This window comes from Thalassophryne amazonica, chromosome 20 (assembly GCF_902500255.1).
Source record: "Thalassophryne amazonica chromosome 20, fThaAma1.1, whole genome shotgun sequence".
In the NCBI taxonomy this organism is placed as follows: domain Eukaryota; kingdom Metazoa; phylum Chordata; class Actinopteri; order Batrachoidiformes; family Batrachoididae; genus Thalassophryne; species Thalassophryne amazonica.
The window spans coordinates 45,379,018-45,403,129 of NC_047122.1; the positions used below are offsets into that span (position 1 = coordinate 45,379,018).

The 24,112-nt window shown below is 41.1% G+C and overlaps 1 protein-coding gene across 1 annotated transcript; it reads right to left on the bottom strand.

The window, feature by feature from the left end:
* Positions 1–74: 74 nt before the first annotated feature.
* On the bottom strand, positions 75–23,244 carry adnp2b (ADNP homeobox 2b). The gene is made up of 4 exons (XM_034160243.1): positions 22,989–23,244; positions 17,374–17,495; positions 6,976–7,080; positions 75–4,657 (listed from the first exon to the last, which is right to left on the bottom strand). The coding sequence occupies exons 2-4, from the start codon at positions 17,479–17,481 to the stop codon at positions 1,778–1,780; spliced, it is 3,093 nt and encodes a 1,030-aa protein (XP_034016134.1). The 5' UTR covers positions 17,482–17,495; positions 22,989–23,244; the 3' UTR covers positions 75–1,777.
* Between the last annotated feature and the right edge of the window lie 868 nt (positions 23,245–24,112).

Sequence of the window (24,112 nt, forward strand, 5' to 3'; positions counted from 1 at the left end):
TAGAGGACCATCCACACCGTGTTCCTAAATAACTTTCCAGGAGATATAAAAATGGATTTTGGATGCACACGTAATTAAAATGTATATATTTATTACAAGTGAAAGGTAAAGAAAATTTAATTTTCATAAAAAGAAATGCACTCTTATTTAATAACACAGTGGCCTTGGACACAATTTGAACATGTAGCTCTGCAAGATTTCCTTTTTTTCCCCAGGAATCATACAAACTACTAGTACAAAAAAAAAAAGGGGGCTGTCAGAACAACAATACATACGGGGACAGAGCAGACAACCAATATAGTTTTTTTGTTGTTGACTTCAATGAACTCCCACACATCTATGCAAACTTCACAAATGGCACGGATCATAATTTGTGAACATTTAAACAAAGATTCATGCCAACAACATGGCTAAACTTTGAAACAAGTGTTCAGGAAATTGGCAGCCTGAAAATTCAAACATTCTTTAGTTTCAGGCTGATGTGCTGTTAACCGATCGCTTGACTCTGCAGGAACTCAACGAGAACTGTGCAGAGGTCAAGAAGTGAAATGGCAGAATTTGAAATCATGAAACAAGTGTGCACATGTCAAACAGGTCCATATACGTAAAAACAAACCAAAAAAAAAAATAATAATAATACAGTGGTTGACAGGGGCCACAACACTTAAATTAAGACATTAAAAAAAGAGAAAACATCTCCAATTCAGCAACAGGCAGCTTCATCAGATGTCTTGCAAATGGAAAAAATGCGTAAAAAAAAAAAAGCAGCCTGCGGCAATGGAAACATTTAATTGGATAATATGTGTGTAACAAATTGACACAGCACACCCAAACACAGAAATGCTTTGCAAAGCTTCTCAACACAACAGAGGTACTTGCAACATAAACAGAGGACATTAACTGACGGAGCTTCAGAGCATCTTGGTGCTTCACTCTTTACCTCTATCAGCTGGCAGAACTGAATTTATTCATTTAATTTACTCACGATTTTTTAAACAATGCACTGAAGAGGCCCTGTGACAGACTGGCAGCTGGCCTAGAGTGTACCCGCCTCTCATCCAATGACTGCTAGAATAGTCTGCAGCTTCCCCAGGACCCTTAACTGCAATAAGTGGGTATAGAAAATTAATGAATGAACACAAGAAAAGTCAGTCTTCCAGCTAGAAATCCCTGTTGTTAGTACTCAAGTTGTGTTGCAAAGGTTTTCTTGCGTGTGTGTGTTGTCCAAATTTGCAGTAAACAAATCAAATTAAATTGTTACATGTGCTGTAGGTTATGATTTTGTTCTGTTTGCAAGACATTTTTTGATGCAACTCTTGTTGAATTCATGCAGGTGTTTTTTTGTATTTGTGAAGGTTTGGTAGTTATAATTTGAAAGTTTTGTGGCCACTGTAGACAATAAAATCCATAATGTAACAAACTAGCTCACCGATCGACAAATATGCAGAATTCACAATTTTTTTTACAAATGAGTTTACATCAAGGGTACAAAAGGCAGCTACCAGCAACAGCTAAGGGCTGAAACAGAAGTCTGAGTGGGAGGGGCTAAACAGCTTGTTCCATTCACCTTCTGCAACTGTATTCATTTGGAAATTCTAATATAGATGGACCACTGACAAAATACTGAGGTGAAGTTTTTAAATCACTGAAGGCTATAGGAAGACACGCCCCCTTTAAAGTTTACCATTATGTTTGGAAATACATATGCACGTGTTTATTAACAAAAGACCCTCATTTAAGCACTGAAGTTGTCAAGAAGCATCATGACATTGTTGACTTACTCCATCTGTGCCACATCTGTAACCTTCTCCTTCCCATCTTCTTCCATCGGTTCTGGTACCTCTGGCTCATCCGGGTGCTCCGGCGGCTCTGGCTCCGGGATAAGGAGGTTGTGCTTGACTTTGCTCAGTTCTGTCATGCTGAAGCCGAGGAGAATGACAGCACTGTTCTTCTTCAGGCTCTTCATACACTTCCCGCGCTTGTTTCCAAAATAGGGCGACAGCTCTGTTTTAGTCAGAGACAGCCTCTTGCACAGCTCCTCCATCTCAGCCTTGTTGGGGTAGGGGTTTATGTTGAAGTATCTGTTGATGAAATTTTTGCGCTCGTCGTTACTGCGCCGTTCGACCGCAGTGGGTTCGAGCGCCAGTTTGACTGCGGGGCCGCTTGGAATCTCGGGCACCGGTGGGGCCAGCAACTTCTCCTGGTCTCGTTTCTTGCGCATGGCTGCCTTCTCTTCGCGCTCTCGTTTGTTTGCTGCCATCACCTCCTTCCACGCGGCCTCCAGCCTCTTCTTGCTCTGTAGCTCCGCTTCGGTTTCCGGAGGTGGCCTGTTCATGATGACTGGGGCCAGACGAGGTGGAGGTACGTTTTGTTTCATAGTAAAGTTTTGAGGCATTTGGAGAAAGTACAGACCAGATGTCTGAGTGAGTTGCTGAGCTGGAGCTGGTTTTGGTGGTCTTCCACTAAGTAAGATTTCATTCCCTACTGTAGTTTTGGGCGGTTGTTTGGGTGAACACCGGCATCGCTGAATATGGAGCATTATGGCCTGCTGCGTGACCTTTCCGGTATACACGCCATTGCAGTATATACACTTGAAGGCCTCAGTCTTGAGGATTGCGTGAATAGTGGGCGCCACAAAGTGCTTCTGTTTCAGGTGCTGCAAATGTTTGGCCTCGTTCAGGAACTTTTCGTCACAGAAGGGACAGTACGCACTGTTGATTTTCACAGGTGGGGCGCAGATGTCCGACTGGTTGCTGGGATACAATCTGAAGTAGATCAGCTCGAGCGAGCTTGTGACCAGAGCCATACAGACTTCATAGTCTCCCAAGACTTCTCTCGGTGCCGCCGTGGTGACGTCAAAGTAAGGGAACTGGATTTTCCCGAATCCTTGCGTATTTACCCTGTACTTCTGCCGCAGATAATCACAATATGACTTGCTTGCTGGATTGTGTTGCTTTATGTGATCAAGAAGCTGTTTAACTGAAAAGAACAATGCCGAACAGAACAAACAATTTAAGCCGTGTAACAGGTGTTGGAAGACACTCTTTTCTGACAACAGAATTTTGCACGTTAGACATCTGATAGTCTTGTCCGGCATTTTTTTCAGGAATGCCGCTCCTGCAGCCACACAACTCGACTTTGGCGTTGCCGGTTTTGTCTTGTGAGCAGCCTCTGTGTGCATGTCAAAGACATTGGAAGGAAAGAGTTCATTGCACAGGGGGCACGTAATCCACTTCTTAGTTTGTAAAGAGGGTCGCTCAGCAGTTTTAAGAGGCGTGCCTGTGCTCTGAGAGACGGGCATTGCTACTTGTAGTGGAGCAAAAGTGTACGTTGGCATGCCGTTCACTTTGTTGCCAGTCGGGATGAGGTGACTCAGCAGAGACTGCGACGTCAGCATGGTACCCTGTAGGGAGACTGGTTTTGATGCATTTTGAGTCACAGCAGGAGGCTTCGGTGCATGTATGGTGTTGTGCCCGGCTACCATGTTACGCCCGGCTCCCGTGTTGTGCACGGCTCCCGTGTTGTGCACGGTGTTGTGCACGGCTCCCGTGTTGTGCACGGTGTTGTGCACGGTGTTGTGCACGGCTCCCGTGTTGTGCACGGTGTTGTGCACGGCTCCCGTGTTGTGCACGGTGTTGTGCACGGCTCCCGTGTTGTGCACGGCTCCCGTGTTGGCCTGCAGTCCTGATGGTACGAGGATGTGCTGCATTTGTGGATTTTGCGGCCGAGGAATGGGAGCGGCAATAGGAGCTAGGGCCACCGGTGCCTGCGTCAGAGACACATTTGGCACGGTGGGAAGCTGGACTACGGAGGACCCTTGGGGCAAAGCACTTCGGAGAGATATCGTAGCACCAGGTTGAAGCAAACCTTTGGCTTCAGCACTAGCTAGCTGTACCAGCGCAGAAGCTTGAGGGGGAAGAAAAGCCTGATTGGTTCCGGGGGCACAGATCAAAGTGGTGTTATTTGGAGTTCCTGGTAATTGCTGTAATGCCAACACTGCCCCAGCAGACTGGCCGTTGCTTGTTAAAACCAGAGAATTATTGTTGAAAACGTGAGTTTGTTGCTGTTTAGGAGCAATACTCGGGAACGTTACGAACATGCCGTTTCCATTGGGGGTGGGCTTAATGGTGTAATTCTTGTTCTCTTCGATCATGCTCTGTACTCGTGTGCTGACTGCGTAGTGTGATGGTTCGACCAACATGTGGTGCATCATTTGGTCTAGAGTTCCAGTGTTGACCTTGCACACCTTGCAGCAGTAGATTTTATTAGCAGTCGTGCCTTGAACGTGCATTCTGTACCCAATATATTGTTCAGCTAAATTCTCGAGGTGCTTCAAGATGATGTGCTTCTTTATAACAAAGATCGAAGAGCTCGGAAAGCCGCATCTTCGACACTGATATCGCTCGTTGCCATGATGGGTGGGTAAAGACGCTTCCCTCTGTGGCTGCACGTGATTGTTGAAGTTGGAATGGAAGAACAACATGTGCTTCTTGAGAGCTCTGGGATGGCCGATGTACAGGCAGTTGGAGCACATTGCCAACGCGCACACCGTCTGCGCGTACTGATGGCAGCGTGACACATGACTCCTGAAGTTGTAGATGCTTCGTGAAGAATACTTGCACATTCTGCAGCACAATGTTTGTGACCGATAGGGCCACTGCATGGGGAACAAATACAAATAATTTTTAGATTTTTAAAGAAAAATTTCCACAAACAATGTAAATTCAAATCAATCATTAAACATTTGCAACCCAATAATTCATTTCAACACCAAGTCCAGGATAAATTAAAACACATTTTGAAAAGCAACTACTTTTAAGTCAGTTCTTTCTTCTTGTGACAGTTATTATCGATATGGATCCCAACAGTTTGACAGCTAAACACTGCCATTACATTGTCTGGTCATAGCGAATTGATGACAATCAGACACCACAAATCAAGACCTGTGATCAAGCTCAATAAAGTGGTATCACCTGCTCAGCAGCAGTAGGTTCTTGCAGTACATGCTCCCAGACCTGACATGCACAGGTTCGGTTTGCAGTCCTGTGTTTGTCCATCTGTCCATGTGTTAAAATAATTCAAAGTATTTGGATTCAATGGAACAACTGAAGATTAGCCAAGGACAATGTGATCAATTTCACACGTAAAGCTCAAAATGTTGGCAAAACGCTTCGATACAGGAAGTGATCTAGAATAACCTTTTCTCGGACTTGTTCACCGACTAATAGGGAATTTGTGCCGGGTGAGACAGGCTAGTCTTCACCTTAAACCTTCAGTCAAAACAGCTCAACTCAAACAGTCTTGAACCACTATGGATTGAAAATGGTGGGATCTTGGTTTGTTACCAAATGATAAAGTGGCTGATATTTGGACAGAATTGACTGAATGGGAGCTACTGTGTAAGGTAAAAAAAAAAAGAAAGAAAAAAGTAGCGCAAACTCTATTGGACAGTAAGAACAAAGAAATTTTTATTGTGAAAGTCCCCCCACCCCAAAAAAGTAATTTAATACGATAGAGCTTGCAAAAGTACAACTGCATCAACTCTACTTTATGCTAACGCAAAAGTTGCCAATGTCGTACAATAAATAAATAATTTATAAAAATTTTTTATAATAATTTATCTTCAAATAAAGCATTTGAGCTGTATTTTTGTTTTAAAGGCATTACACAAATAAAATCTAAATATTCATGGTACACTGATATTTATTTTATTTCTGCCAAAGGTACTGTGGGCATGACACATCCTATGTGAAAGAATCCAGTATGAAATGTTTGCAGAATGTTGACGTTTGTCAAGAGTGGCCACTGAAGTAGAACCACAAACCCCTTAAATGACAACGTTTAAAACTTTGGATGTGTTTTATCTATCTATCTATCCATCTATCTTAGGTTCTGTGGGAGTAGTTTCCACAGGTGTGCAATAATTGTATGATGAATGAAAATGTGGACAAAGTTATTCATTAGCTGCAGCTGTATTGCAAAAGTGTCATATCACACTTTGACCATGACCTCTGACACCTCACTGCTCTGCCTGCAATCATATCCTTGCCAACCCAAATGCCACCCCCCTTTGTAGAATTTTATTATTCATGAATAAATCTTTTAAGTTTCCTTCTGTGAAACTGCATCTCGTTTTTGTGCAGATATGACAAATATGCATCCCAGAAGGTCACGTTTGAAACGTTGTCCATAACTTGGAAAACCTTAGTCCAGGGTCACCAATCCTGCTCCTGAAGATCACCTGTCATGCATGTTTTCCAAATCTCTCTGCTCCACCCACTGCTAATTAAGTCAGGTGTGCTCAGCCAATCAAGAGCTAGGAAACACCAGACCTGACTAATCACCTGTGGCTGCAGCAAGGACATGTGGAAACCATGCAGAGCAGGTGATCTTCAGGAGCAGGTTTGGTGACCTCTGCCTTAGAGGGTGTTCTGTCATGATGCCCTGGTCATGTTAACCATGGCAGGTTTTTCCAAGATGTTAGCAAATTTCTTTTTTCATCACAAACTGATACTTTGGCAATCCTTTGTATTTCTGTGGCACCCATAATGTCGTGCATACCGTGACATTACTGAGAGGTTATCTGGAAGCACCAATGCTGTGCTAAAGATACAGTACAGGTGATATCACATGATATAAGTACAGGGCATTACATTATTAAAGCATGTGTAAGATCACGTTCGTGGGCAACCGTATTCCTAATACACCGGTTTGTCAGTTACAGACTGTAACCATCTGGGATGCACGTCCAAAACTCAGGCTAAGGCTCACTCTGGTTAATTATCATGACAACATAGACACAGCATACAGCTTTATCTCGACAAATATACAGACAGGTTTTCATCAAGGCAGGCTACGAAAACTTCAAGATTCTAAAAGAATAACTGGTTTCACATTTACAATTTCCTTAAAATAGTGATTAGTTTAGACTCAGAGATGTGCAAGTTGCCAAATGGAACAAAGCGGCATATTCACCTTTTTTCTTCGCCTGCCATTAAATCCGTCTGTGAAATTAATCCATTCAGTGTCTTCAAAAGTCTCATCTTCGTTGGCGTTTTTCTCAGAGTTTTCTTTGAGATCCTGTGCAATAAACAACAATCATAACAAGTTTGCAGTGTGCAGAAAGATTTTAGCTCAAGAGCAAACAATGTGCTAAAAGCTGGAGTCATCTGGGCCCTTTCAAAAAATAAAAAACACATAACACGTCAGCGATTCACTGACAAGTCTTGTCGAAATGTCTTTGTGCTGTATTCGGTTTTTACCAGTCAGTGGATTCAACTCACATTCCATACAGTTGTGCTCAAATGTTTGTTTCAGAAAATATGAATGATAACACAAAAATGTTTTTGTGCTCATGGTTAGTGGTTATATGAAGCCATTTATTGTCAAATAACTGTTTACTCTTGTTAAATCATACTGACAACAAAAACTACCCAAATGACCCTGATCAAAAGTTTACACCCCCCCTGTTCTTAATACCACGTGTTGCCTCCTTTAACATCAATGAAGTCTTTTGTGGTCGTTGTGGATGAAGCTCTCTATTTGCTCTGATGGTAAAGCTGCCACAGAATAGGTCTTGGACATCAATTATGAAGGAATTCAAACAGTAAGGCACTCTATGGTAAATCTGTGTGGAGTTATACAGCTTCATGATGAAGTGGTATAGAGGAAGATTTTCTTAAAAAGAAGACCTGAAAGTTTAGCTACAAATTGCCAGAAGGTACATCTGAGATGCAAGCCTAGATTTGACTCGGCTCTATTCCATTATGAAATTAAGATTAAGAAAATGCTCCTCTATACCACTTCATGAAGCTGTATAACTGGTGATGCAAAATGCAAAAGTTGCACTGTGCACAATTTCTCCAATCACTGCCACAGAAGCCCATAACTTCTGGGTATCTTGGTGGCTTTCATCACTCTTCTCCTTCTTGCAGTCACTCAGTTTTTGAGAACTGTCTACTCCACACAGATTTACCATAGAGTGCCAAACTGTATTTCTTCATAACTGAAGTAAATAAAGTTCAAGACATTCAGTGGCAGCTTCACCATCAGAGAGCCTCGTCCACAACGACCACAAAAGACTCCAAGATGTCATTGATGTTAAAGGGGGCAACACACAGTATTAATAACAGGGGGATGTAAACTTTTGATCAGGGTCATTTGGGTAGTTTATGTCATCATTATGATTTAAAAAGAGGAAACAGACAATAAATGGCTTCACCCAACCACTAACCATGGGGGTGGGTTCATGTTATTCATATTCTCTGAAAAATGGCCAGAAAATCTAAAATTCTGCCAGGGTATGTAAACATATGAGCTACAACTACATAAATCCTTCCTTTATCCTTCATATATAAACAAACCAGCGCACAGACATATAAACCAAACCTTTTTTTTTTTTTTTTTTTTTTGCTGTGTCGTTTTGATGATACATGACTGAATGTGATTTGTGGCTTCCCATATGCAAAGGCTGTTTGTCACTTTTCCGTTTTCCCCGGGGACAATACAGGAGACAACCTGAACAGTCACTGAAGAAAAAATGAGGGGGAAAAAAAAAAAAAAAAAAAAAAAGCTTCTCCGCTTTTACTCTTAATGTTGTTACGACTGGCAAACTGAGTGTTTGGCTTTTTTCCTGACACCCCACCACCAAACCAGACAAACTTCACAAGTATTTTACCTGAATGGAAGCCTGTTGTAACGACAAAGAAATGTAAATGGTGATTATTAACAAAATACTGCTTGTTGCCTGCAGATGTAAGATGATGTGAAGTTTCACACAGATACCTGGGTTTGACTAAGCAAACCGAACAATCCCCCCTAAAAATCGGTCCGCCTTTTGCATTTGCGCATGAGTCATTAATCGCAGTTCATGGATTAAAACCTCGTCTCTGCTTCAAACTCCACTCCAGTCATTATCTATCTCAGCGACAGATATCTGAAGCTTTTGTACAACAGTAATTTCCACATAAATTTAGCATTATTTCCTCATAAAAGGCGGCGGAAGTGATCAGAGCCCCGCGGCTAAAGGAGCTGCTAGCTGATGTGTTCACTGCACGTCGGTCATTTCAAAGCGTCACATAATTTCACCTCATTTCTGCTTAAAATGGCCTAGTTTCGACTTAAAACTGAGGTTTTATCTTTATCATCTTATGGTTAATAATCCTATTAATCCATTTGATTGCTTTGGGTGAAGAGACTCCGTCTCGGACGTGCTGCTGTGGTCCGAAATGATGCATGCACACATGCTAAAGGCAGACCGAGTTTTAGGGGCAGACCGTTCGGTCTGCAACACCGGTTTCAATCAGAACCCCTCTGCCTGTACTTCTGACTTTTGCCACCAGACGCCGCCATCATATAACAGAAAGCTTCCATTCTGGTGTTAACTACAAGGTGACTTTTTGTTTTTGTTCCCAAAATTTGTCAAGTTTGACCCAATTATCAGTAGTAAATTTTATTGGAACCATTCCAAAGAAACAGACTTTGAGACACAGGCAGTTTGCATGATCTGACCAAATTTCAAGTCAATTAGATGAAAAATGCTCCAAATTTAAGCTAAACAAACAAACAAATGAAAAGTCAGTATTACACTGACAAGTCTTGTCAAACATCTTCTTGCTCTTTTGCCTTCAGTTTTCATGACTAGCCAGGAAGAGAGTCAAACAAATATGAATTTGTTCAGTGAATATAATTTGGTTTGTCAATTATTGATTATCTCAAATGATTATTTTCACAACTGTGACAGTAATAATTTGTAACAAAGAAATTGCTTAAATCAAAGAGGGACATAAAATTCAATCCATATCATTAACACTTCAAATAATATGAAGAACTAATGAAACATGCAAGTTCAGTGTAATGGTAATATTCTGACCTGGGGCTCATTTTGCCTCGGTTCGGCCGTGGAAGTGCCGGCAGTCTCCCACCTTTGATCCTTTTTAACCCGGGCCTCATTTTGCCTCGGTTCGGCCGTGGAAGTGCCGGCAGTCTCCAAGCTTTGATCCTTTTTACCCCGGGCCTCATTTTGCCTCGGTTCGGCCGTGGAAGTGCCGGCAGTCTCCAAGCTTTGATCCTTTTTACCCCGGGCCTCATTTTGTCTCGGTGCTGCCGTGGAAGTGCCGGCAGTCTCCAAGCGTTGATCCTTTTTACCCCGGGCCTCATTTTGTCTCGCTGCTGCCGTGGAAGTGCCGGCAGTCTCCAAGCGTTGATCCTTTTTACCCCGGGCCTCATTTTGTCTCGGTGCTGCCGTGGAAGTGCCGGCAGTCTCCAAGCGTTGATCCTTTTTAACCCGGGCCTCATTTTGTCTCGGTTCTGCCGTGGAAGTCCCGTCAGTCCTCAATCTTTGATCTTTTTTAACCCGGGCCTCATTTTGTCTCGGTGCTGCCGTGGAAGTGCCGGCAGTCTCCAATCTTTGATCCTTTTTAACCCGGGGCTCATTTTGCCTCGGTTCGGCCGTGGAAGTGCCGGCAGTCTCCAAGCTTTGATCCTTTTTAACCCGGGGCTCATTTTGCCTCAGTTCGGCCGTGGAAGTGCCGGCAGTCTCCAATCTTTGATCCTTTTTACCCCGGGGCTCATTTTGTCTCGGTTCGGCCGTGGAAGTGCCGGCAGTCTCATTTTGTCTCGGTGCTGCCGTGGAAGTGCCGGCAGTCTCCAAGCTTTGATCCTTTTTAACCCGGGCCTCATTTTGTCTCGGTGCTGCCGTGGAAGTATCGGCAGTCTCCAAGCTTTGATCCTTTTTAACCCGGGCCTCATTCTGTCTCGGTTCTGCCGTGGAAGTCCCGATAGTCCTCAATCTTTGATCCTTTTTAACCCGGGCCTCATTTTGTCTCGGTTCTGCCGTGGAAGTCCCAACAGTCCTCAATCTTTGATCCTTTTTAACCCAAGGCTCATTTTGTCTCCGTTTTGCCGTGGAAGTCCCGACAGTCCTCAATCTTTGATCCTTTTTAACCCTGGGCCCATTTTGTCTCCGTTTTGCCGTGAAAGTCCCGACAGTCCTCAAACTTTGATCCTTTTTAACCCTGGGCCCATTTTGTCTCCGTTTTGCCGTGGAAGTCCCGACAGTCCTCAAACTTTGATCCTTTTTAACCCGGGGCCCATTTTGTCTCCGTTTTGCCATGGAAGTCCTGACAGTCTTCAATCTTTCATTCCTTCTAACTTGTGTTTCATTCTGTCGTAACTTCATCATCGACTCTCTCATCCGACTTTGCCTATATTCTCTTTGTGTCTTGGACTCCTTTTGCCGTTTTTTTCGCATCATGTCTCTTGCAACGGCACGACTTTTTTGTTTTTCTCTTTCGCCAAAACGTTTGCGATATTCTCTCATACATTCTCTTGACTTCAACAAGCGTTTTTCTCTCTGTTCTGCACTTTCAGTCAGTCTTTTTCTTCTCATGCGCTCTTTTGCACTCTTAGTTTTCTTGTCAGTTTTCAGAAAGCCGCCCGTATTGAACACGTTCAGCTCACCTTGATATTCCATGAATGTTGTTGCAGTGCCATCAGTTGATTCACTAACCATGGACCTTGTTACACTGATTTTACTTACAGCTACCTGATCATTTTCCAACTGCTCATCATAATTTCTTCCAGACTGTTTGTGGTTGCTGACATTACAAATATTTCTATATTCATCAGAAGCCTTGTGCTTCTTAAATCTCCGCCTTCTCATGCGCGGCATATTTCATTCAATCTGGTATCAACTGGAATTTACTTTAACAATATTTCAGATGTTACAACTGCAATGGTTCAGTTATTATGCATAAATAAAATACACCAAATGATCAAATCACGAAGTGTTTATCACTAAGTACATGTATAAACAATTGTGAAATGTAATCATTTGGAAAACGTTTGCTCACTCGTGTGCCGTTACTGTAACACCAACATAACGCCAAAATGGCATAAATGTTTCAATAATGATTCTACAATATTTAACACAAACTCACAAAGAACAAAACAAACAACGTCACTGTAATGTTATTAATTCAAGGTGTTCATAAAGTACAACACAATGCAACTGAGATTTGTGAAGATGATCAACCCGTGCAAGACGGAGCAACTGGTAACTGTCAGTTTGAAAGCAAGAGTGTAGCGCTTTGGAGGATGTTCAGGGTTTACGCAGCATACAATGTCATCCAACAACCACTGATGCTGTTATTAGTTTATCAAGTTTTTGCAACCACAAACTGTATCAACTAACACAACACAATTTGCCGTTATTGGCTTTAGAATTGGAAATTTTGTCCCCCCCCCCAATTAGAACAAAATCCCCACTGGGGTAAGAGGAGTCCTGCAGCTTCGTATCAAGGCTCAGGATAAATCAGCTGCTGAGCCGAAGCCTGTAGGAGTGGCAGCGTCTAACAGCAACCTGAAAATACAACGAACAAGACTTTACCACATCATCTAGCAAATACTAATTCACACACAAATTGTAGCTGTTGCCAATAACTACTGATAGTCCCTGTACCCCAAATGCATTTTGCACAACTGTTCATCACAAAATGAACAGGTCCATTCACTTACAACTTCAATGTCACAACGTAAACACGCCTCACAGTGGAGAGCAGCTCATCATATTGTGGAATACAAAGCAAGATTTCATATCATAATGTAGGAGCACGTGTGTGCATTTGTAACACTTCAATTGTGTAAACAAAAACAAATGTTCACATATTAAATATTTTCATCTGAATGATATCTATGTTTAATATGTATGCATTTGATCACATGATAAAAAGAATAGTTTGCCAAACAGTAACATGGCTCATGTGGAAAACAGCACAACAAAATGGGCGCAAACACAGAGGGAACACGGGTTTTCATGCATGTTGTGATGTGCGTATTTGACATGTTTTGTGTATCTAAACTGCATTTTTACACCACTTTTTAAAGGCTGCGGCGTGAAAAACGGCACAAGTTTGACACGTTTAACGATGCCGTTTTAATTACTGCAAAAAAAAAAAAAAAAAAAAAAAAGCACTGCAACGGATGAAAGCAGACAAACGTCATAAGTATTTTGAACGCCTATTAACAACAACAAAACGGTTTTTATTCACAAAATGCTGCTTGTTGCCTGAAAGATGGTGTTAGTTTCAAACAGTTCCTTGAGTGTGATGAACCAAAGACTTTAGATCACAGCCGCTCTGCGGGTTGCGAACCCTCCCACAGCTGGACTGCACCTGCTGACACCACAAAGGCTGTGATGCACATTATAATTTTTCACTCCTTTCTGTCCTGTCATATCTTAAAAGTTTCTGAAGTGCGCAAAATTAAATACTTCGATCATGGATCAAATACATTTGGCATGACTCCGCAAATCTGAACAGCACGCAGTTGGAAAAAGACGCTCAAATGAGTCACATATTACGGAGGAAATAGCACATACCATATTGGTTTGGAGGTTGATAATTGTATAAACAAGTGGAGCTTATTGAGAGAAAATTAATCCTGGGAAAAAAATGGTTCCTGCAGCAGATTGCAGCAAGACAACAGGCGACTTCAAAAGAGTCACGCACATGTCGACGTCACTGCGTGGCCACTACTCGAACAAAGAGTGACTCATTACATTTAATAACAAAATTTTATGTTTTTAATCCACATAATGCCTGGCATTTATTTAAAGCAGGTGTTAATTTTTTCAGACAAACTTTTGACACGGTCATTAAATGAACCAGCTATTTTTGAGACCATTACTAAGGTAAAGCTGTAATACCGGTTGTTGCCACCAGACAGCCTTTTGTTTATTTTCCCAAAATTTGTGAAGTTTGACCCAAGTATCAGTGGTAAATATCATTGGAACCACTCCAAAAAAAAAAAAACAAAACAAGCAAAAAAAAAAAAAACATGGAGATTATGGACACAGTCAGTCTGCACGATATGACTAAATTTTATGTCAATCAGATGAAAATTATTCCAAACTGAAGGTGAACAAATAAACAGAGTCGAATTACTTCCACAAGACTAAAAAAAAAAAAATTAAAAAAAAATAAAAAGTTCACATGGAGTAGATCAGTGGTTTTCAAACTGTGAGGTGCCCCCCCTCAGGGGGCACCAGAGTTCTTCAGGGGCTGCGCAAAAACAAAAAATAAAAACACACTTAAAAGAAAACATTGTTAGCCAACATGCCAGGAGCAAAAATGGAGAAATTTTTAGTGCGTAAATATACCAGTGAGAGGACGGAGTTTGGGGCAACCTCCAAAAAAAGAAGAAAGTAGAGGATGATCATTTGCTCCTCTTCACAGTGCATCCCATCCCCACATCAGCCGCCTGTGCGTGTGAAAGACCCAGACTCATTGCTCACACTAAACAAGAGGTGAGACTAGATGAGACTAAATATGTATAAAAGTTTAGCATGTTGAAAATATGACAAAAGATAAAACTAGAATAGTTTTTTTTAAAACATGTTTAAAATGTTTACAAAGGGTGTAAAATGTTTAAATGCATAGACAGTTCCTTAAAAACGCATAAATATATTTAAAATGTGTTTAAGATGTGTAAGAGTACAACCCCAATTCCAGTGAAGTTGGAACATTGTGAAAAATGTAAATAAAAACAGAATACAATGATTTGCAAATCCTCTTCAACCTATATTCAATTGAATACACCACAAAGACAAGATATTTAATTTTCAAACTGAAACTTTATTGTTTTTGTGCAAATATTTGCTCATTTTGAAATGGATGCCTGCAACACGTTTGAAAAAAGCTGGTACAGTGGTATGTTTACCACTGTGTTACATCACCTTTCCTTCTAACAACACTCAATAAGTGTTTGGGAACTGAGGACACTAATTGTTGAAGCTTTGTAGGTGGAATTCTTTCCCATTCTTGTTTGATGTACGACTTCAGTTGTTCAACAGTCCGGGGTCTCCGTTGTTGTATTTTGCAATTCATAATGCGCCACACATTTTCAATGAGCGACAAGTCTGGATTGCTGGCAGGCCAGTCTAGTACCTGCGTGTTACGTAACGTGTTACTTAGTAATGCGTTACTCTAATCTGACCACTTTTTTTTTTTTTTTTTTTTTTTTAATAACGAGTAATCTAACACGTTAATTTTTCCAAATCAGTAATCAGATTAAAGTTACTTCTCCATGTCACTGTACGTTACTATTATTTTTACATTGTGGGTTGATAGCAGCATTAAACTTGGTCCGTGGGCAGGAGGCCGGGGTTTGACTGAACTGCCCACTTTCAGCGGGCTGTGAGCTTTTCATCCGCGGTTTTCTGCAGCAGCTACGATTCGTCCTCACCTCTTAAAGCGCGGTGACAACAGCACACCTGCACTGAGATTTCAAAGACATTTTTATGCTTTTTTTTTCTCCGAGCCACTCCGTATCTGCTGCTAAAAACAGCTGATCCTCCGCGACGCGTCAACAACTAACACTATTTTCCACTCAAATGCACCTAAACTCTCTGAGGACCACATGATGTGAAAACGCAATAAAACTTTCTTACCTGTAAATCTGGTCATGTTTTCTGCATAAATAAATGTTATCCATTCTTTGTGCTCAAACGTCAAAGCAGGGGCGAATCCAGATGGAATGGGAGCATGGGGCAGGGATGTGCCCCCCACAACACCCATAGATTAAAGGTTCAGTTTTGAAGCCGTTTTTTACTACAACTACTAATACTACTTAAAATAATAATAATTTCGACAAGTAAAATGTTTAGAGAGAATTTAAATGTTAGAAAAGTGTTAGAATGAATTTAATAGTTATATTTATAAACAATGTAGGTTAGAAATTGCAGGTTTTACTGTTAACAGTGCTGTCAACAGTTAAATATGAGGTCAAGAAAGAGGTCTTTATTTTACTTTTTATAAAACATTTTTAACGTTTATAAAAAGTATTTATTTTCATTGAAGTCAAGAAAGGGTGACTATAAAGTGAGTTTTGGCAAAACAAGCATCATTGTCATGTTGAGGTGGCAGAGGGTTGTTGTCGGCAGCTGGGAAAAGTAACTAAATAAAGTAATTAGTAATCTTAGTTACTTTTCCAATTGAGTAATCAGTGAAGTAACTAAGTTACTTTTTCAAGGAGTAATCAGTAATTGGATTACTTTATCAAAGTAACTGTGGCAACACTGGTACCTGCACACTTTTACGACAAAGCCATGCTGTTGTAACACGTGCAGAATGTGGCTTGGCATTGTCTTGCTGAAATAAGCAGGGACGTTCCTGAAAAAGATGTTGCTTGGATGGCAGCATGTGTTGCTCCAAAACCTGGATGTTCCTTTCAGCATTGATGGTGCCATCACCGATGTGTAAGTTGCCCATATCATGGGCACTAACACACCCCCATACCATCACAGATGCTGGCTTTTGAACTTTGTGTTGATAACAATCTGGATGGTCTTTCTCCGCTTTTGTCTGGAGGACAAGACGTACATGATTTCCAAAAACAATTTGAAACGTGGACTCATCAGACCACAGCACACTTTTCCACTTTGCATCTGTCCATTTCAAATGAGCTCAGGCCCAGAGAAGACGGCGACCTTTCTGGATGTTGTTGATGGCTTTCGCTTTGCATGGTAGAGTTTTAACTTGCACTTGCAGATGTAGCGACGAACTATGTTAACTGACAATGGTTTTCTGAAGTATTCCTGAGCCCACGCTGTAAGATCCTTTACACAATGATGCTGGTTTTTAATGCAGTGCCGCCTGAGGAATCGAAGGTCACAGGCAATCAATTTTGGTTTTCGGCCTTGCCGCTTACATGTAGAAAGTTCTCCAGATTCTCTGAATCTACTGATTATATTATGGACTGTAGATGATGGAATCCCTAAATTCCTTGCAATTGTACATTCAGAAACATTGTTCATAAACTGTTGGACTATTTTTTTCATGCAGTTGTTCACAAAGTGGTGATCCTCATCCCATCTTTGCTTGTGAACAGCTGAGCCTTTTGGGGATGCTCCTTTTATACCCAATCACGACACTCACCTGTTTCCAATTAGGTGTTCTTTGAGCATTCATCAACTTTCCCAGTCTTTTGTTGCCCCGTCCCAACTTTTTTGAAACGTGTTGCAGGCATCATTTCAAAATGAGCAAATATTTGCACAAAAATAAACAAGTTTATGAGTTTGAACATTAAATATCTTGTCTCTCTGGTGTATTCAATTGAATATAGGTTGAAGATGATTTGCAAATCATTGTATTCTGTTTTTATTTACATTTTACACATCCCAACTTCATTAGAATTGGGGTAGTAAAAAGAAATACACGAAGATGTTGAAATTGTGTGTATGTGTGTCGGGGAGGGGGGGGGACAGCTACTCATCTGTTGTCTGAGGGGGGAGCTCACTCTCACACTTTGAAAACCCCTGGAGTAGACATTCAAAGCTCTGTTCTTTACATTTGACTCTATATCAAGTTAACGTACCTTTAGAAAGTTTTGGCAGTCCTCCAAGCCGAACTCACTGAGGATACTTTTCACAGTCTTGCGCGCTTTCCTGATCTTCTCAATATTTCCAACCGGAAGCTGATACATTATTCTTCACAAGCCTAACAAACAAAAGAACACATAATTTAACAAGCATTGTTTTGTACTTTGTACTACGCGGCCTTGTCAGTGACAGATTCCTTGAAACAACAGATACTTGCATCATAAGTGGATTTTCCACAGCTATAATATTCCCGTCTTTTTGCATTATTCAGGGACATTTTGTGCATTTCAGTTTCTACTCGAGAACATGCAAGCTCCACTCAGAAAGCACCAGGTCAGAAGTGAACATGGGACCTTCTCAGTGAAGCAACAGTGCCAACATATAAGTCGTGCTGCCCCCAGTGTATTTTTTTTAATAAATATTTCATCTTTGTTTAATACTTTCAGTACTATGAATAAACTATGTTGAATGGAAACTTGTTATTTCACTTGTTAGTTTATCTTAATCATTTATGTACATACTAATCATCTTGACATACTGAACATTTTTGGCAGCATCCATGTTTAAAATGGTAAGTGGACTGCATTTATATAGCACTTTTCCATCTGCATCAGACGCTCAAAGCGCTTTACAATTATGCCTCACATTCACCCCGATGTCAGGGTGCTGCCATACAAAGTGCTCACTACACACCGGGAGCAATTGCTGTTTACACAGCAGTATTTTAATTTTAGCTCTTTAAAGTCTTTTTGAGATGATATTTATTGTCATTGTCATTACACGAGTGAAACAACAACAAAATTACGTTTACACTCCAATTAATCCACAATTATTACTAGCTGAACATAACAATGGCACACATCAGAATTAAAGACAACACACATATGAGGTCTGTCAATAAAGTATAGGTCCTTTTAATTTTTTTCAAAAACTATATGGATTTCATTCATATGTTTTTACGTCAGACATGCTTGAACCCTCGTGCGCATGCGTGAGTTTTTCCACGCCTGTCGGTGACGTCATTCGCCTGTGAGCACTCCTTGTGGGAAGAGTCGTCCAGCCCCTCGTCGGAATTCCTTTGTCTGAGAAGTTGCTGAGAGACCGGCGCTTTGTTTGATCAAAATTTTTTCTAAACCTGTGAGGCACATCGAAGTGGACACGGTTCGAAAAATTAAGCTGGTTTTCGGTGAAAATTTTAACGGCTGATGAGAGATTTTGAGGTGATACTGTCGCTTTAAGGACTTCCCACGGTGCGGGACGTCGCGCAGCGCTCCCAGGCGCCGTCTTCAGCCTGTTTCAAGCTGAAAACCTCCACATTTCAGGCTCTATTGATCCAGGACGTCGTGAGACATACATTTGACCTCCAGGAGCCAATAAAGCTGCCATGTTGATGTTAGGCGGAGAGATACAGAATTCCATTTACTGCACCTCTGACCGTCTAGAGTCAAAAATTTATGAAGAACATTCTCCAGTCCTCAGCAGTACATTCCTTTGCAATGCAGCGATATTCTCCAAGATGGTATCCATTTTGTGTTTGAGTTCAACAGTTAACGCAGTCTTGAGATTACACAGCATTGCCCAACTCAATCACGATGGACAGATTAGGGGACTAGGTTCTGGTAGCAGCCGTCTTGCAAATATTCCTATAGGTCAGGGCAACAAACAATCAGCACCAAACTTCCCACCATAAAAGCGAATAGAAATAAATCCTCAACATCTTCCAGAAAGTGGAGTCACGCTCCACTTCTCTCAGGCGTCGAGAGCATAGCCCCCTGGGTAGGTTCCATCAGGGCACACAGGGTCCCCCAGCCCTGATTTCCTTGTCGAAAAAAATATGTCAATAGCACTGAGAGACCAGCTGATCAATTCCATGGTTAATCCAAATCTTAATTTGAAGAATTTACAGTCTGGTGAAAGGCAGGGGTGGTGGCCAAGTGGTTAATGCGCTTGGTTTCAGTGCAGAAGGTTCCGGGTTCAAATCCGACCCCTGCCACATTTCTTCATGTAATGTGGAGTTGCGTCAGGAAGGGCATCCGGCGTAAAACCTATGCCAATTCAACATGCAGATCCACCTCGGATTTGCTGTGGCGACCCCAAGTGCAAACAAGGGAGCAGCCGAAGGGACTTACTTTTTACAGTCTGGTGAAGCTGGGCCTTTGAAGGTCGGAGCAGAGATAGAGAACAGAAAGGAGGAGAGGAGTGGAATGTGACCGTCCTTGCTACAGTCCCAAGCTGAAAAAGCTTTTTCATGATTTTAAAGCTTTAAAAAAAAAAAAAAAAAAAAAAAAAAAAAGTCAAAGCTAAATTCATGTAATACGTTAACCATGCTCAGACAGTAGTTTACAGTGCATCTGGAAAATATGCACAGTGCTTTGCTTTTTCCACATTTTGTTGTTACAGCCTGATTCCAAAATAGAAGGTTTCACTGAAATTCACTTTCAGCCATCGCCCATTCCCCTTTGCAGCAACTCTCAAACTCAGTCAGGTTGTATGGGGAGCGTCGGTGCACAGCCATTTTCAGATCTCTCCAGAGATGTTCAATCAGATTCAGGTCTGGGCTCTGGCTGGGACACTCAAGGACATTCACAGAGTTGTCCTGAAGCCACTCCTTTGATATCTTGGCTGCGTGCTTAGGGTCATTGTCCTGCTGAAAGATGAACCATCACCCCAGTCTGAGGTCAAGAGCACTCTGGAGCAGGTTTTCATCCAGGATGTCTCTGTACATTGCTGCATTCATCTTTCCCTCATCCTCATTATTCTCCCAGTTCCTATCACTGAAAAACATCCCCACAGCATGATGCTGCCACCACCATGCTTCACTGTGGTGATGGTGCGTGGTTTCCTCCAAATATGACGCCTGGCATTCATGCCAAAGAGCTCAATCTCTGTCTCATCAGACCAGAGAATGTTGTTTCTCATTGCCTGAGTGTCGTTCATGTGCATTTTGGCAAACTCCAGGTGGGCTGCCATGTGCCTTTTACTAAGGGGTGGCTTCTGTTTGGCCACTCTACCATACAGGCTTGATTAGTGGAATGCTGCAGAGATGGTTGTCCTTGTGGAATGTTCTCTCTCCACAGAGGAATAGCGGAGCTCTGACAGAGTGACCGCTGGGTTCTTGGTCACCTCCCTGACTAAGGCCCTTCTCCCAGGTTCGTTCAGTTTAGATGGGCAGCCAGATGTAGGAAGAGTCCTGATGGATTAGAACTTATTCCATTTATGGATGATGGAGGTCACTGTGCTCATTGGGACCTTCAAAGCAGCAGAAAAATGTTTCTTTACCCTTCCTCAGATTTGTGCCTTGAAACAATCCTGTCTTAGAGGTCTGGAGATAATTCCTTTGACTTCATGTTTGGTATGTGCTCTGACTTGCACTGTCAACTGTGGGACCTTATATGTAGACAGGTGTGTGCTTTTCCAAATCATGTCCAATCAACTGAATTTACCCCAGGATGCACCTGAGCTCAATTTTGAGTTTCATGGCCAGGGTTCTCACCGGGATTGAACCTAATGACAGCTGCTAAAAGTGATAACACCGTTAGCATACGATATTAAATCCGATGAGAATTTCACTCGGCGCAAACACTGCAACAGAAGCGTCTGATCCATAAGAACGTTTCAGTACAACAAGCCATATTATTCCAGGTGTTTGTAATAAAATACTCCAAACAAGCAGACAGAGCCTGCATGACCAACTACATCATGTGGATTCTGAGCTAAAGATGAGACATGGAGATGCGCCACTCATCAGCTGCCAGCTGTCACTCAAAGCAACCACACCCCCAATTATACAGAATGTTATGGCTTAAAACATCTTCAACTAAGATGTTAGAAAAACTTTACCTCCAATACAGTTGGCAAAGGATGAAATGTTGAAAAAGAGCAAAACCATTTTTTGTACCAGGCTGGAAACACGTTTATTTTATTTTGGGTCAAGGATGAATGCTGTGAAAATGGAAAGTTGATAGGACTAATATTTTCAAAGAAAAGAGCGATATTAGCGAACAACAGCAAACAATGGACAATGTGCTGCAATGCACCATGGGAGTTCAGGGTTTTAAATGTTACTGTGGTTCATGATAGTTTAACAGTGCTGTTATTATTATTGATTTATTGTCTTTTTGTACAGTTGGTTTAGTCGGTTTAGTTAAGTGTCATGTTGCTGTTACCACGAGTGAGAAGTGCAGGGTGTGTGATGTCTGCCACCACGTCTCTGTTTGTAGGTGTGTGTGTAAAAATAAATAAATAAATAAAATAAAATAAAAAAAATTGGGGCAGAATGCAGAAAAGGAAAAAAAAAAACTGTGCATGACACTTAATTCCACTGTAAAGGTGATTTGTCACTTTATTTTGTTTGATAAGTTGCCATTTTATATGAATTATTGTTTAAAATAAATTCCAAAGGGGGAGGACTCTTGAAAATGTTCTCATTAAATTTAGGAACCACTGGATTAACTGATTTATTGATATCCCCCCCCCCCCCACACACACACACACACAGAGGCAAAATATACAGCTATTCATGGCACATCGCAGTACCAACCAGAAATCAGTGCACCAGACATGGGGCCAAGTACAAAAGTATTTGTATTTGAAAATACTTAAATACATTTTTCTGAGTATTTGTATTTTCTGATTTTGAATTCAAAGTATTTGTATTTCAAATATATCGCCGATCCCAAGTATTTCCAAATACTTTTTCAAATACTTTTCAAACTTGGGAATCTCTGACACTGTGTTGAATACAGATTGTGATAGTTTGATTATTGCCTGTGATATTATAATAGTGAATTTGTGATAAAACATTCAATCCTTTACTTATCAATAGTATTTGGTCACGCTATTTTCACAATAAATTGTCACCAGTTTATCAGTTTTTGTGTTGATTTGTTGTTTATAGTTCATAGAAAGTATTTGTATTTGAAAAAGTACAAAGTATCTGTATTTGGAATTCAAAAATCTACAGTATTTGTATTTAAATACAATGCAAAGTATTTGACCCCATGTCTGCAATGCACATGGTAACTGGCCAATTACTTCTGGCCTCTAAAACAGAAGGGGCTGTGTGTGGAAATTGTTGTAATTCCTATATGGTCAATGCGACATTTTTGAAAAAACATAAATGTCTACACAACAAGCACGTGTTCATTGTTTCATTTTGAACCCCAATGTTGTGTCGAAGGGTAGGGGAGGAAAATCACTGTCCAAACACTTATGGTCTTAACAGTAATACACCAAATAATAGGAATTTGAACTACAACATACGTATATGTGTGTGTGTATATCTCCCATTGAACATGTAGCATAAACCTCAATGTCATTTTGCAAAAAAAAAAGAGAAAAAACTGAGTATTTTGTATAATAGCTTCGTATGTTTTAAATTCAGTTAGACTTCCCATAAACTCACACACCGCATGTATCTACATAAATAATACGGCATAAATCCTGATTATTTTCTGCTAATGCAACAGTCAGGTGTGTTGTGGAGCAGTGCTCAGTTGTTGCCATGTACGCTAACGCCGCCGTACAAAAAGCCTTATGGCGGAACACTAGATAAACCGGGTCAGTAAAGCGGCCACGCCGCCGCTTCCCACACGCGGATGCTCAAATTTACCTCGTTCACTTCCACTCGAGCTTCGCTGTCGCCTATGATGGCGCTTTTCCACTTCCACCGGCCTGAAAGTCTGTACGTCGGTACGTTGCGTCCGCTGCCACAGTGCTCAGAACAGCACCATCCTCCCGTCTGCACACACCACTTTAGAATGACGCTAAACTATTATAAATGGCGACAAATAATTATTTTATTTTTTTTAAAACGCTTTTGTCCCTTTCTTCCTCTACTGAAGAGAGGGGGAAAAAAAATGGCGCTCAAGTACAGGATCTGACGTACACTTCATTTGCATACTGTGCGAATTGACCAATGGGAGCATTCTTTATGTAAAAGCCAACTAACTTTTTATTGGATCACTCACACTGACAGTCTCTCTTCCAGGGTGCCTTTGAGCCATGTTTCCAATGTACTTTTGGAATTTCATGTAATAACTGACTTGTTAATTGGATTTTTGCTTTACACAAGGCATGGCTAGGTCGGTGGGCGTGGCTACTGCGACCCCCACTGGTCGTCACATGATACATGACTGAACTGACCAATGAGCTGTCGAAAAAATGAGCTAAATAGGCGGTCCTTTGTGATGACATCATATCATGCTATTTTTCTAGCCAATTACATCGAGCCAGCACTTGCCTTGGGAAAGAAGTGGAAATTAAGATGTTGTAGATCATTTTTAGCTAACATAGCGTAAAAAGTTAGCACTTTGTTAATGTATAGAAAGATTATTAGACAGCTAGCAATAAACAAAACTGAATGTGGGTGGTGGTCAACAATGTGTTGTTTTACATATATACTTTGAACTGTTGTAGTTAACATAGCATAAAAAGTTAGCACTTTGTTGACGTACTGAAAGGTTATTAAGACACAAGAGCTAGCTATAAACAAAAATGAATGTGAGCAGTCGTCGACAATGTATTGTTTTAGATTTATACTTTGAACATGGAATTCAGTAATTCCGAAATTTTTCAAATACTTTCAGTTATTCGGAAAACACACATAATCTTATATCAGGCCTTATGAACGGAAATCACATGAACTGATCATGCAAATGTTTGTGTGACAAACTGAGTGTGTTTCTTGAGAAACAAAGTGAAGGTGACATTAACCCAGTGGATACCGACTTTGGT